The sequence below is a fragment of the Centruroides vittatus genome, unplaced genomic scaffold (assembly GCF_030686945.1).
Source record: "Centruroides vittatus isolate TY-2023 unplaced genomic scaffold, ASM3068694v2 contig_361, whole genome shotgun sequence".
Classification (NCBI taxonomy): Eukaryota; Metazoa; Arthropoda; class Arachnida; order Scorpiones; family Buthidae; genus Centruroides; species Centruroides vittatus.
In genome coordinates this window covers 253,043-268,854 of record NW_027122185.1, presented here as the reverse complement: position 1 = coordinate 268,854, position 15,812 = coordinate 253,043, and the positions used below count along the sequence as shown (strand labels likewise).

At 25.3% G+C, this 15,812-nt stretch overlaps 1 protein-coding gene across 2 annotated transcripts in view; it reads left to right on the top strand.

The window, feature by feature from the left end:
• The window catches only part of sif (still life), a 254,089-nt gene that overhangs the window by 104,177 nt on the left and 134,100 nt on the right, over window positions 1-15,812 (top strand). For both annotated transcript variants that reach the window (XM_067269986.1, XM_067269987.1), the window contains exon 8: window positions 2,859-2,960. In XM_067269986.1, coding sequence (XP_067126087.1) covers window positions 2,859-2,960 — 102 coding nt within the window. The remainder of the gene's footprint in view (window positions 1-2,858; window positions 2,961-15,812) is intronic.

Below are 15,812 nucleotides of genomic sequence, written 5' to 3'. Positions count from 1 at the left end.
TTTGTATTTATTCCGGCGGAGCAATCACTTGGCTTAGTCAAAGACAAAGTTCAGTTACAATATCTACTACAGAAGCAGAAGCGGTGGCTACAAGTGAAGCAGCACGTGAAATAGTATGGCTGAAGCGATTGTTGAAGGATATCACAGAACTCAAAGATCCTCCAGAACTACAAATTGACAATGAAGTAGCAACAAGATTGGCACAAAACCCAGAATACCATCGCCGTAATAAACATATTAAAACGGGACATTTCTTTGTTCGTGAGCTAGTTACTGATGGAACCATTGTGGTGAAGAGAGTATCCACAGAATTCCAGGTAGCTGACATAATGTCAAAACCAGTACACAAACCAAGAATTGAATCACTTTGCAAGGACATGGGTATCCAACATATCATTCAATGAGGGAAAGTGTTGAAAAATAAGGAAAATATTAGCATTTTCATGATCTGTTGATTGGTGGCAACACTGATTTTTTTTTTTTTTGCTGTGAGCTTCCCTACTTTTTTTTTGTTCTCTTCACGTCTTTTTTTTCTTCACACGTGAGAAGTTGCAGTGTTCCTTTTTTGTTTAAATAAGAGTTTTTGTTAACTAGAGAAGTGTGTGTTAGAGGTTCTGACATCAAGTCAACACTATTTATTTGTATAATACCTTTTATATTTAAATTCTAAAATATGTTTAGTTTTTGTCTGTAATAATTTGTATTTTAAAAATAATTAATTATTTATAATGCTGTTTTATAAGGGAATATCATAAACCAAGTCGTGTTTCCTCTGTGTATTTTCGAATTTTTTTCATTAATTCTTACAGAAAATAGAATAATTGTCATTCATATTGTAAATTCTCTTTTTTTTTTAAAGTTTGAATCCAATTTTCAAATGATTTAATGGTACATTTTCATGCTTACTGATAATAAGTATATTATAAAATGAAATGAAACACAAATAATACACGAGTTGAAAGTACTGTACATCTAAAAACAATGTACCGTATTGAAGTCGTATTTAATATTTAAAATATGTGAAATAGTTTTTTCTTTGATAATTCGCAATGTTCAGGACCACTCAGAAATAGAGACGGGTCACTTAATTTTCGAACATCTCATCTCGGTCAATTAAAAAAATAAAATAAAACAGTATTAAAAATTGTATTATATTTACATTTATATCAGTATATAAATCTTATACAATTATACAGTATATTTATTTATATTTTATAAAAAAGAATTTTCCTGTATCATTTGATTTAGAATCTAAAAATATACCCTGTTCTAAAACAATTAATGCATTTTCATAAGTGAAAATATAGAAGAATAATTAGATTTTTTTTTCTTTTTTTCTAGAATCAAATTTCAAATACTCATAATACAATTTTTTCTTTTAAAATAATATAAGTATGTTGATGAAATTTAGGCCTATTCTAGTTTTCCTATTTGCCGAAATCTGTTTTTATAAGTGTAGAATGTATTGATTGTAAGTATAGAAAAACCTCTTCATACAATTTAAAATAATTTAATTTGATATTATAAGTATAAATAATATATATTTATTGATAATAAATGGTATTTAAGAATTTCTGTAAATTGGATTTAAACTAAAATTCATTTTCGTTATTAAAAATACGTCTTAAAATTGGGAGTATTATGATTAAAAAAATAAATAAATAAATAAAATTTTTTTAAAAGTTAAAACAATAGATGGAGGCGGTTTTGTTTTTGCTTTTAATAGCTCTTTTACTATCTTACTATAAACTGATCTTTCTAAAATGCAATTAATTAAATAAATAAATCTATCTTATTATTATTTTTTTCTTAAAAAAATTAATTTCTTCCTGAAACATAAGTTAATAAAAATACAAATTTGATGTGTAAACATCGCTGTGATCTATCATCTTTGCAAATAGCTTTATGATTAACGCGTACACACTTATTAGTGAAGTATGAAAACATTTCCTGAAATGAAAAATCGGTTTTGTTTAGATTTTCAATGACTCAGACGAAACTTTTGTATCAAGTTAAAATTCTGTTCATTGATTTGTTTCTTTGCTTGTTTCTTTAGCAGAATGTTACAATAAATAAATCAAACGAGTTGCAGGAACACATAATAACGATCTCGTAGGAGTCGATATTTTTTTCTTAGTATTATTAGCTCAATAACTACGTATGAAAACCGAAATAACTTAGTTCTTAAAAGAGAATAAATTTTCCTTTAAAACTTTATAAAAATTTTCGAAATGAAAGTAATATTATTATTATTATTATTATTTTGCATGAAATGACGTTTCGTAGGCTACAAGTTACTAAGTAAGAAATTCCGAAGTAACGATTAGGGTAAATGATTTATGTTAAAGAAAAGAAAAGAAACAAAAAAAAAAAAAAAAAAAAAAATTAAGAAAATGAAATAATAGAAAACTTAAATCGATTTCTTCGATCACAATTTTGTCGAAGTCATCAAATTAAGAATGTCATTTCGACTTAAATCTGTTTTTTTTTTTTTAACTCGTCTTATTTATTATTATACATTTTTTTCTTTCTTCCTTTTTTTTTAATCGTCGGCTTTAATATTTCCTGCTCTTATAAGCTTTGCATTCAACACTTTCAGTTTTCAAGTTAACATTATTGATTTTTCTTTCCCCCCCCCTTTTTGCGTTTTCTACCGCCTGAATATCTAACCAATTTATTATTATTACTTTTTTCTTTTTTGATATATTTGCACCTTTTAACGAAAGTCATATTTGGTTTTGGTTATGTTTTCCCATAATCTGAGAAACACATTGATTGTAATGCTTGTGTATGCAAAAACGTACCTGACTGCCGTTGTAGATGGTATTTGTTTTTCCCTTTTCTTTGCTTTCCTTCAGTTGCTTTAATGCGTGAAGTGCATGTGGAATTGGAAGCCGTCAAACAGGAGGAGAAAGATTTGAAAACGCACGGACAGCTGACAAGTGGGGACGAATTGACAAGTGAGTGTTGATTTTGTTTTTATTTCAAAAAAAAAAAAAGCTTCTCTCGAATGACTTTACTACATCTGTATATAAGAATTTTCTTTCTTTTTTTTCCTTTCTATTTTTATTTATTTATTTATTAAATTTTTAATTTACATTAAATATCTCTGCAAATTGTTCGAAAAATATGTGGTTGTATTTCACGCACAACAATACATCATATTTTCAATTTCTAAGATTTGTATGACTAGATTTAATTGTGCTGTATTATTACGTTAAATTAAATAATTATTATAAAATTAAATTAAATAGGTATATGTATATATACTTATTTAATTTTATTTTTAAAACAAATAAGATATTTAAAAATTTTTTTTTTTCAGTTCTTTTATCAAATGATTTTTCACATATTCTACTCGAATATTGATCATAAAGTATAAGTGAATTGTTATTCCAGCCAACAACAATTAGATATTTAAGATATTTACTGTATTCTTGTTGCATTTGTCATCATACAAAATTAATAATTTCCAGAGTATACGACATACAATTTAAATATTATCACACAGACATAAAGATATTAATAAACTCTAAGAAAAAAAGTATATATAATTTTATTTAAAAAAAAAAAAATATAAAAATTATATAAAGTAAAAATATATATGTTTTATTTTTAGCATAGAGTGAATTATTCAAGGTGAGTATGTATAAATACAATATTTACGAATAATAAAATTGGACGTCCTAATTATTCTTGTTGGAAAATCATTTGCATTTCTTTTCGAGTAGCATTTATATCATAAGAGAGTGATTTTTAATATATTTTTTTTAGTGTAAAAAAAAAATATTTGATAATAAAATCGTTTTCCCAAAATGTTTCGTATATAATTGATATTTTATTAACTTATATCGACTCAAATTATAATAAATAATTTGTCAAATCTACAATCAATTTATATGTTCGCACCGTACATAGAGCATAAATGCTGAAATTTTAAAATGAAATAATATTGAGTGTAAAAATTTGTATCGTATTTTAAAAATATATTATAAAACGTATAGTATTTAATATATTTTATTTTATTTTTTATTACCGTTGTTTTAATACGAATCAATGAAAAGTTATGAGTTACGACTGCTTCGCTTTGAATTTCTGGAACACGTCAGTTCCACTTTTTGATGACATCATTCAAAATACTTTTATGTCGAATTAAATGACTATATAGATTTTATTTTATGGACTTTTTTTATTATTCATTTACTGTTTATTTAGTTTTTTATACTTTATTTATTTATTTCTGCATTTTAGTAAATTTAGACTGGTTATTTGTAGAGGTAATTAATTATATTAGAAATTTTAGTTTTAAATTATAATATTAACCATTCGTTTGGATTTATTTAACCAATATACGTTTGGAGATCCTATAAACCCAAAAAATGTCAAATAAAGGGAAAAATTCGCGCGTATGTTGGCGTCTAATTTGTTTAATTTCTTTATTCCGTTCTGTACTATTTAACAATATCTCAGTATGAGTAAAGTTTAAGAAACAAAATTTGGCACAGTAGCGTGTGTATAAAGGGCATTAATGCTATTAAATTTTGGTTTTTTATTAAAGGTCGACAGGGTAGAGACGTAGAAGGGGTCACGTGTCATATCTCCAGTCTGGTCGGACTTAATGAATATTTTACTCGTTATTAGCATTCACAATCTTGTAATATTATATAATCGAGATGGGTAAATAATAATAATGATAAGCTCAGAGTTCGAACGGTTAAGAATTGAAATTTGGTACACAGTTAGGATACATCATAAGAATGTACAATAATAAGGGATTTATCGAAATTCCTCTCCCGGAGGGAAGAGGGAGAAGGTTAAGGATTACCCCGAAGAACTCCGTTTCTACCGTACTATTTTTGATGCGGTATTTTGCATTTTTTGTGAAAAATCGAACATACTTTTAGATCAATCTAAAAATTCTCTAATTAGTCTCAGAAGAGAGAAGACCTAATTCTTGCACCCAGTTAAAATGGGTACAATCTCAAAATTCAACTTGAGTTGTAGTATGAGTACAGAGAGAAAAGGAAATCTTACAAAATTTGATGATGATATTTACTATTCACTGGAAATAATAATTCACGTTGATCACTCTTGAAATTCGGATGTTAAACAGTAATACTGCACTATCCAGACACTATCCAAAATACAACATTGATTGTCACAACATTGTCACCAACCGAGTTTCGGTAGAGCGTTTATTTTCCGCTCTTAAAATTATTAAATATGATTTAAGAGCTTCGGTGAATGCTGACTTAATAGAAGTGATTTTTTTCTGTAAGGAGTAATTCAGTTTATAACAGAGACGAAAAATAATAAATTAATCAACGTTGCAAAATAAGCAAACTCTTTTTTACCAGTCTAAATGTTATATTTCTCATTCTTGACTTAGTTTAATGTATTTGTATATTTATATATATTACCCAATATACTCGTCTATTATGTACAACATTTTTATTAAACTAATTTGTTTGTATAAGAATGTATTTACTATTTTTATTCATAACTCGGGAAGCCTCGAAACGTAGAGAAGTGCAAACGGATGTGCTGTGGAATCGTGTAAAAATCTACCGACTCCGCAGCCCCGGTAAATTGACTGTTGTTTATAATTAATATAAATCTATGTGACTTTTCATTGCAAGTATTATTCGGCACATAGATGAAAAGGCAATCGGTAGATGGCAGCACTAGACTATACACAGTTTAATCCGTGTGGTAAGGAGATAAATAAATATTGGTAATGCGGTCAATCGATGATATTGAATTGTACAAATCTTTAACTAAATACACGATTTAAAGTTTCGCAAATATATTCATTGTAAAATTACCGTCTAAGCTTAAAATAAACTTTGTAAAAGAATTTATGGCTACTTATTAGATCGAAGTAATTCAGGCTATTTAATCGATCCGTGGCTTACTGCAGTGCAGCACATTAAATGAAAAATATGTTGTTGACATATAAGATATTAATGCAATTATTACAATATAACGCTTTAATGACCACGAATGCAATACCATAAAACGAAATCGTTTTCTTTGATTTACTTCGATATTCCATACTATTGAAACTTGTTTATTACCTATGCTCTACGTTAAATTAGTTAAATTCTTAATTAATTTATTAAAAAAAAGCAAATGTAGCGAAAGAAAAATCTGTTATACGTAATTTTTATTTAATATTGACCGAAATGATTTAAGATCTACTTGACCTTTCTTCCTGTTATTTACTTTAAATATCAAGTAAATTCAAACACATTCTAATACTATTAAAAAGTTTACATTTGATAGAAACAACTTTAAATTGTATAATCTATAAAAAAAATGCACTGTATATAAATTACACAGTAATATAAGCTATTCGCAGTAAAATGATTTTTGTAAGTGCTATTGGCTCTTAGTGGATTCTTTTAGACATTATTTTTCTCAAAAAAAAAAAAAAATTAAAATAATTCGATAGATTTATTGATAAATTCAATAAGTTTCTGTTTAGATTATTTACTACTTTTGTTTAATTATTTACATTATTAACAATAAGTGCGCAAATAAATAAAATATATCCAAATATATTAAGAATGAAATTTCGATTTCTATCCCTTTATAAAACCTTAGTTAGAATCTCGAAGAAAAAAAATAATACAGTATTAAGTGCATACAGTATATGCTTATTAATGAATTTTATATAATATTTGGTTTGTATTTTACTTACTTTTCTAACTTATCTCTTCAATAGAATTCATAATTTTATTTAAAATAGACTTTCCATTCAGTGAATTACTATCTCTAAATATATATTATTATAATTAAATTCTAGATACAAATAATAAATTTATTTATTTAATAAAAACTCTAAAAAACTATACACGTTTTTTTTCATCTTAAAAAATGAATTATGTGCTGAATTTTTTAAGTATTATTTTCTTATTAATTTATTAAATATTAAATAATTAATTAAAAACGTAGACATTATTTAAAACTAAAAAAAGCATTAAATTAATTAATTTCGAACGTATTTTATTTTATTTTATTTTTTTATTAAAAAACATAAAGTATTCTCTACGAACAAAGAAAATTTGGTTAAAAATTAGATTACAAATTAGCATTGGACATTGTTCGATAATTTTAATGATTTAAGCCAAAGTTTTTATTCTTTCGAATATATTATTGTTTTAGTTGTTTTTCCTGAAATGTTCTTTTAATTAATTATTTTTAAAACTGAAATATTTCCGTAACTAAATTATATATGAATATAAAATAATGATATGAATTTTTATAATTCTTTTGAAAGATTAATGATAAAATATTATTGTTGTTATTTATTGATGAAAATGAAGTGTACAATAAATAAATAAATACAGATATACTCGTACAGCCCGTTAGTTAATTGTTAAGTTAGTCAATACGGTCGTAATAAAGAGATAGTAAACGATGCTTATTCTTTGGAAAATTATGTGAATCGGATGTGTATAGAGAATATTTTAAAGGGAACACAAGATATATTATTTCTTATATTTCGTGCATAATTTTTATATAAAAATTAAGCAAATTAATTATTTCATTTATTGGATATAAAAGCATACTGTTAAGTGTTCAACAGTAATTGTTTGGAAAAATAATTATTTCGAGAAAAGTAACTAAAATCAAACTAAAAAAAAAAAAAAAAACCAATAATCTTGTATTTAAAGAGATGCTTAGCGTATCCCATACCCCTTTAACAACTCTTTGATAAGAATTAAAACAATTAATATCAACTAGAATTATTATAGTAGGATATTTCAGTACTATGAGAAAATTAAAGAGAGTATTAAAAATCTAAGAATAAAACTCAGTAATGAAAAATAAAGAACAATTTAATCACAAAACCATTGATGAGATAGCCAAATTAAAATCTTACGATTCATTCTAAGTGTAGAAAATACGTAATCACCCCAAATAACCTCAAAAATGAAGAATATTTTAACTATTTAATCTTAAACAAGGAAAAATAATAATTAGGATAATGAGGAGCTCTTGAAAGATTATTTACTTAATTACTAAGCTTCACTAATGCAATGAACTTAATTCAACCCCCCCCCCAAAAAAATTGCAGGTTAACATAAGAAAAGTGGAAAAACAAATTATAAAACAAAGTCTCACCTATCTCATCTTTTGAAAAGATAACAGATAGAAAAAGAATATTTTCCAAAATGATTAATTCTATTATAAAGCATAAAGAACAGCCGCTGGAGATCACAAATAAATATCTCAGACGACCTCAGTTTCTTTACAAATTTAAAAAGACAGCAATTCATTCTATTCTATAAAAAAATAATAAAAAGTAAACAGAAACGAAAGGTCACGTCTCAAGGATGATATTTTATACATAAATAATAAACAACATATTATTGACTTGTTATATATATATATCTATATGATTTCTTGACTTGATATAAAACAAATTTAAAAACAGCCAACTATTTTTATTCTTATCTTCTTTACTTAATTTAACTTTTAATCCATTCAATAAATATATATATATAAAGCGACGGCTTATCTTGTAATGTGCAAGGACTGAATGCCAAAGAAAAATTTCTATCATCGTCCAACTGATTTTCCTTCGCTGCTATCATTGGCCTAGTAGAAATTTTGATCATCAAATAATTTAATGCTAAAACTCCTAACAAACTCAATTACTTTAACATTTTTGAACGAAAAGCAATTAAAGATGAGAAAAAAGATACTTAAAGGAAATTTTTTTATTCTTTTTCGAATCGTTTACTACTGCTAATACCGTTTTCATTAATGATAATGTGATTGCTGTAAAATGCGAATAAAAAATTATCAAATTAACTTTTCAGCAATATCTTAGCATTATGACTTGTATTCATTCATGTAAATACAATGATAATTTATTTATTATTATTATTTGATTTATCCTATACTTAATGATTATCCCGTTCCTATCAGTAATTTGTAAGTTTTCATCGCTGGGTGGCTGCGTAATAAAATATCATCAAACAGCCTCAGAATATAATAATGACATTTTCTTTTAAATATTAAAATTAAAAAATAATTACATTATATATAATCATATCGATAAAAGTATTCCAACTCTGCGCTGTGTAATAGTGATACCCTCTACTTTCTAAGTATAATATTAAATGAAGTTATTAAACTGCTTTTATGGAATAAATATTGAGAAATGTCTATAAGTACTTCTGTAATAGAAGTACAGTAGTGAATTTGTAGTGTTTTTCTGAGTTCTGAGAAAACTTATCGTAATGCGGAATTTAGCTGCAAAAATGCAAGTGTTCATATAAATCAGTCAGTTGAACAATTTCCAAATTATGTGATTGATTATGTATTTAAAGATAGAGTTTTCATTATGTAAAAAGAGACAATAGACATTTGAACGCGAAATATTTACTAATATTCGGAATGTACTTAAGTACGATTTATGAAACGAACGTTTTAATAAAAACTGTTCTTTTTCGTGTTAATACACAATCACTTTTATTGCGTATACACGGAACATATTCGTAAAAAACTAGGCAAACACAACCTTCAAATACTTTTCATTGTTGTTTCTTCGTACAGATGCGAAAGCGCGAACATATGTTTTAATACAGACTACATTAATTTAAATGACAGAAGTATATTTTTATATTTTAGTCTTTATTAGCAATTTATTTTTATTTTAATAATTACTATAAAGAAATGTAAAGGAAACTATGTTATAATCTTAATTACAATTTCAGAAAATTTTTATCAAAATTAAGATTATAACTATTAATTATGGAATAAAAAAAATTAATTTAATATACTTAATTGAAAATAATTTTAGATTCTCTAAACTTTTATATATATATAAATTTATATGAGTTATTTCTAAGAATTCATTTAATATTAATATTTAATGACTGCTGAACATGTTATAATTAAATTAAATTCGTAACTTAAATGAAATATATATATATATGTTTATAAATTATATTTACGACTATATTAAACTTGTGATTAATTCAGGTTTGTAATTTATCAAATAATATGCTTGCAATTTGTAAATTACCTTTCGTATTAATATACAAATTGAGACAAAAAAAATATCTCGGACATCTCTTGATTATTAGCAGCATTTTATTATAAAAATAGCAAAATACTAAACAAAAATACATATGATTGCAAAAGTTATTGCGTTAAATCATAACATCAATAAGTGTAGTTAACTCAAGAAAAGTACAAGTGCTTGCATAAATTATTGAAGAAGTAAATCATTAAAGAAATTATAGGCGATAAAAACTTGGATACCTTCAGCAGAATATACCTTAGACACTACTAAAGTTCCAATTATTTAAATAATATTGGATATAATCTGCTTATAATTTAAATAATAAAAAGCAATATTCATTTAGTGTAAGTTAGTAAAACAAATGACACCTGGAAAAACAGTAAGCTGCGATATTACAGATGTAATTGTGAACTTTCATGAAGGTAAATCCTTGCATCAAATAGATACAAAGCTAAACAGTTTCCGATATTGTAAAAAGGAAAGTGGTAGCATTGAACCAGGAGGATCGAAAACTAATGGCTTCCGATCTCAAGTTCTTCTTCTGTAAAATTATCAGAGAAGATGAGCGACACTTACAGGATTGGTGATTGAATGGAATGCAGTCACTAGTAAAGAAGTTATTAAAGATACTAAATAATATTTGCAGAAACTTCAATGTAAGTTTTATCAAGTGAAATAAGAGTGCAATGTGTCAGCGTGAGAATGTAATGGTTATGTGTCAACACGTGAATTTTCTTTTCAAATTAAGAAAAACCTGTGTTAACTAAACTTCAAATGAAAAATTGACTAAAGTGACGAAAGGAAGATTAAAATTGGCTGCTGTGCAATAGTGGAACAGCATTGTTTTCAACAATAAAGCCAAGTTTGAGATTTGTATTGAAAGCGAGAGAAACAAGTGATCTAAAGAAAATCCTGAGTGTTTTAATCGTTCAACGAAGTTCCCAGAAAGCATTGTGGCATTATGGAGTTGCATGACTGCTTAAGGTATTGGCACTGTGCATTTTATCGATGGATCAGCGAATTCAGAAAAATATCGGCAGATCCTTTAAGAAACCTTTCTTCCATACCGGGAAAACTCGCAAAACTCAAATATAATTCTGCAACAAGGTTTATGCACGTTACCAAACTGCCAAAACGACAAAGGTGCGGCTTGCAAATCACAACATTAATGTGTTGAGTTGACCATCTCTAGCAGCCTAGATCTTTTTCCCATTAGAAATGTATGGGGGGGGGAAGATCTCAAAAAGCAGTGACTGACTTACGTCAAAAAATTTAGGAAATCTAGGATGGAAATATTCAAGATAAGTGTCAGACTTATTATTACAATGTAAGAACATACGTAACCAGATACTAATTAGCAGTATCTGAAGTATTTTCTGTCAATTCTAAATGTATCCAAAGTGGGGGTTCGAGTATTTATTTCTTTAAAATTAATACAAGAATTTTTCATTTTTATTGCATTATTTGTGTTAATAAAGGTCATGGTTCAATATCTAACGATTTATGAAAACAAATTTATTGTCTGTTTTTTGTATATAATGCACTTACAGACTGTATGAAATTTTTAATTTACATTACATTTTAATTAATATTTAATAAATCTCAAATATTAAATTGGAGAGTTTTAATAAATTTTCTATAAAATTTTTCTAAAATTATTCATCTAGCAATATAAAAATTTCAAATATATTTATTTATTTCATTAAAATATATCACGAAATCAGACTCCAGCACAAATCTAATTATTTATCGAATGAACATAAATGAAATGAATTAAAATCATGTAAAAAAATTTTATCTCATTCATTTATTTAATAAACTAATTCATTTGTATTTTGTAATTACTTATCAATACAAACATTTTTATTAATTAATAAAATAACTGTAGATATTAGCAAATTAATGTACTTTTTCATCAACAGAATTTCTTTCTTTTTTTTAAAATTTAATTTGATTCTTTTATTAAGTGTAATTAAAAACTTAATAACTTATTTAAAATAATAACTGCGGTTACGTATGTATTCAATTTCTTTACTAATTTTAAGTGTAATCATAGGAAGCCATTATTCAGTATTTACAAAAAATCAATTCAAAACAGATGAAGATAATTAATATACATTAGTACCGTACTAACAAGGATCGTTAATTGTAATCGATCGAAATTAATTTTCCTGTTATATATAATTAACAGCGATTTGATTACGTGTTTTCCGTCTACGTCAGTTACAAAAGATTCGTCTGAGCATCTCTTCACAATCTTTTCAAATATTTTTACAAATAAGTAAATAAAGTATATATATTTTTTTAATGACGAAAATATTCATATAATTCTATTTTATAAAGAAAAGAATAATTATATCTTATAAAATCTTTTAATAAGATGCTTAAATAAGATTCAAATTCAGTGCTCATTACTTAAATAAGTTAATTCAGATTAAGCAAACTGAATTGGAAAATAATTCATAAATTAGGCATGAAAGTTAATACAATTTTTATTTGAAAAGATGCACGTAGCTAGTCAAAATTAAAGCATCTATTGATACAACGTACTGTAGACACCTATTTATTTATAAAATTCAAGAATTAAAGCATGTAATTTTTATTATTTTATGAAGAAATAAATAAAATTGATTACATTTTCATTATGCAAATTAATTCTGAAGTATATGAAATTTGTTTAGTATCGATTGACAGAGACAATTCCTATCCTAAGGGCCAAATATAATTAATATAAAAACAAGACTGGTAGTTTATAAATATCTACCTGTGTATGATCTTTCAGTGTATATAGATATAGAATGAATTATTTTCTACATGTAATATTATAATGATATTTAGAATTCTATATTTTTAAAGGTAATAGGAAATTTCATTCAACCGAAGGAAGTATTTATAATAGATTATGCAGTATTTGATGGATTTATTGTTGAATTCTGATTGTAATAGAATAAAAGCTTTCCAATATCTCGAAAATGAATCCATTAATTTTATATTATTAATATAAATTACTGGATTATTTTCAATAGAATAAAAGAAAATTTTATTGCACATTACATTACATTATCAAATCATTCTTGTGATTTTTCTAAACAAAAATTTGTCATTTTGAGAATATTCCGTTTAAAGTTTTCTTCAAAAAGTATATTTTTTCACTGTAAAATTTTATTCACTTTTTATAATAAAATATAATACGACATTATCTTTATCCCCTGGGATTTCTCCATAGCATCCTTATTGAAGAAAAAGGAAAATTATGTGATTTAATATTCTTTAGAAAAAAATTTTATCAATTGTAATTAAATTTTGTTATGCCAAATTCCATATTTTAAGGACAATATTGTCGATTTTGATGTTAAATTTAATGAAACTTCTTACACAATTTGCCAAACTATACTGAAGTACTTTCTTTTTTTCAAAGTAAAATTATTGTATCCTTATTCCCTTACATCCGTACAATATAATAATACATTAGACAGTTAATGTTAAACAAAAGTCAACACCATAATGTTATTCTCACATAAATGATACATTAGAATTAATTTGTAATTCTAATTATTTTGTCTTTGAATTACAGTTACTACAAATAACCTATAGATTCTCTTTTATCCTCTTTGGTTGCAAAAGTTGTGATGCGTGAATTAGAAGTTAATTTATTCAAAAGATCTCACAATACAACTTCTCTTAATTTACTTGCGATATATTGTTGCTCTTTTAGTTTGGGAAGAGTTGGATTAATTATTTAACTCGTTATATTCGTTTATAATCTAATTTTTGAAGTAATCAAATTTACAACAGAAAACGTGATCGAAGATATATTTAAAATACTTTGGAATGAGTGAATCTAATAATTCGAAATTTAGTGTTTCGCAAATAATTTTCACCATTATGGATTGTGCCATAGACCGCATTCTAATGCCATGCCTTTAAAAATTCAACTGTTTCTCCTTTGATTAACACTGAAACTTTAATTTCTCAAAAATAGAAACCCATACTAGCATTAAGAGTTTTCTCTAAGTAAATTCAATTATTTACTTAGACGTAATAAAGTCAATCGTAAAATTTTTCTGAGGATGTTCCTAGTTCTGTTAGCTGTTAGTAACTAAATTATTTTCCCTTTTCTTTGCCTTTCTTTTTAAATCTAAGTTTGGATAGTCATTGGTCAGACTCGAATATTGTGGTTAATTCTTCGTTTCGGCCGAATTTTGATTAATGATAAAAGATATTTTGATATTTTTAGATCTGGCAGCAATATAAAATGCCCTTAAATCCACAAGATTTTGATACATTTTACATAAAAGCAACAATAAAAAGTATTTCTATCGCATTAGAGAACATAAAATTGATATTTTTAAGAATAGGTGTCCACCGAATTATCAGGCTGTCTCTGACTGGAATGGAATATAGCTTTTATTTTAGTATCCAAAAGAAAATTCCAAATATTTATTACCGTTTCTGGAAATTTTATTATGGCACGTTCGCAATAATATTACAGATAAATTAACTGACGTTTGATGTAAATTCTATCATCTCTTCGATCCAGTCTTTTCTTTTATTTGTTTACATCGATGATTAATTTATATCTTACGCAGTAACAGATTATTTTAGATGTAACAATCCTCTTTAATTATTAAATTAATATGTTTTTCCTTTTATAATTTTTGAAGTCAATTGTTTAGAATTTGAATAATTTCTATTAGAAATATACTAAAATTTTCATCCCTTATACGTCTTAAAAGGCTCGAACTGTAGTCAAGGGTCTGATGTTTTATTAAATTATTTTTATTATAATTTTCGAAATATTATATTTTTTTATAAACATTTTTAATACGCTTCTCATTTAATTTTCTGAATAATTTTGTATATAAAAGGTGTGTCAAGTGACTTTAATATTTATTAAGATGAGCCACAAATCTGTAGGCATTTCGTTTCTCTTTTCATATTATTCGATGAAATTGTCCGGAAGAAGAAATTAATTTTTTCTCTAGTTTTTTATTGCTTTAATGCAATTTAACGGAATTATTTCCACTCTGATATTAAATTTCTGAACTAATTTAGATATTATCCTAAAAATTTCTATATTGTTTATGCAGTAAGACAATAGACATTGAAACCTTTCATGTACTTAATTCGGTATATTCTAAAATAAATGTTTTGTAATTAAATTATATATACAATATATTTTATGAAAAATTTAATATTAAATATGTAAAGCTGGTAAAACTGGTAAAGCTGGCTCTTTAATAGAATTTCTAATAGTAATATTTAGTTATTTATATATAATATAATATATAAAATTGTATGTTTAGAAGTAACTAATATTGAAAATGGCTTATGCTTCTTTTTATTTCAAGAATTTATATACTTTATTACGTAGAGTTTATGAAAAATTTATATTTGAGTGATGTTCAGGATTCAAATTTTATAATTATTGATTTTATTGTAACTATTTATTGATATTTTTGTAATAAAAAAAAGAATCTTTATAATAGAAAGAACATGATAATTTAATTAACTCATCTTGGGCTTCTTTTGGACTTCAAGATTTTCATCAATGTGTATAATCACTAATAAAAATGGAATTAGAACATCTATCTCCAAATTTATTACTGTATCAAACTGTGTCGTTTCGAAAATATGGGGAAAAAATTTTGATTATAAAGTTGAATCTGTTGTAGTTTTTATGATTGAATTGCTGTATTGTTCAATATCAAAATACTGTATGTACCCTATTGGGACCTTCTCTCTTCTTTCTCGTTCCCTCAGTCTCTGC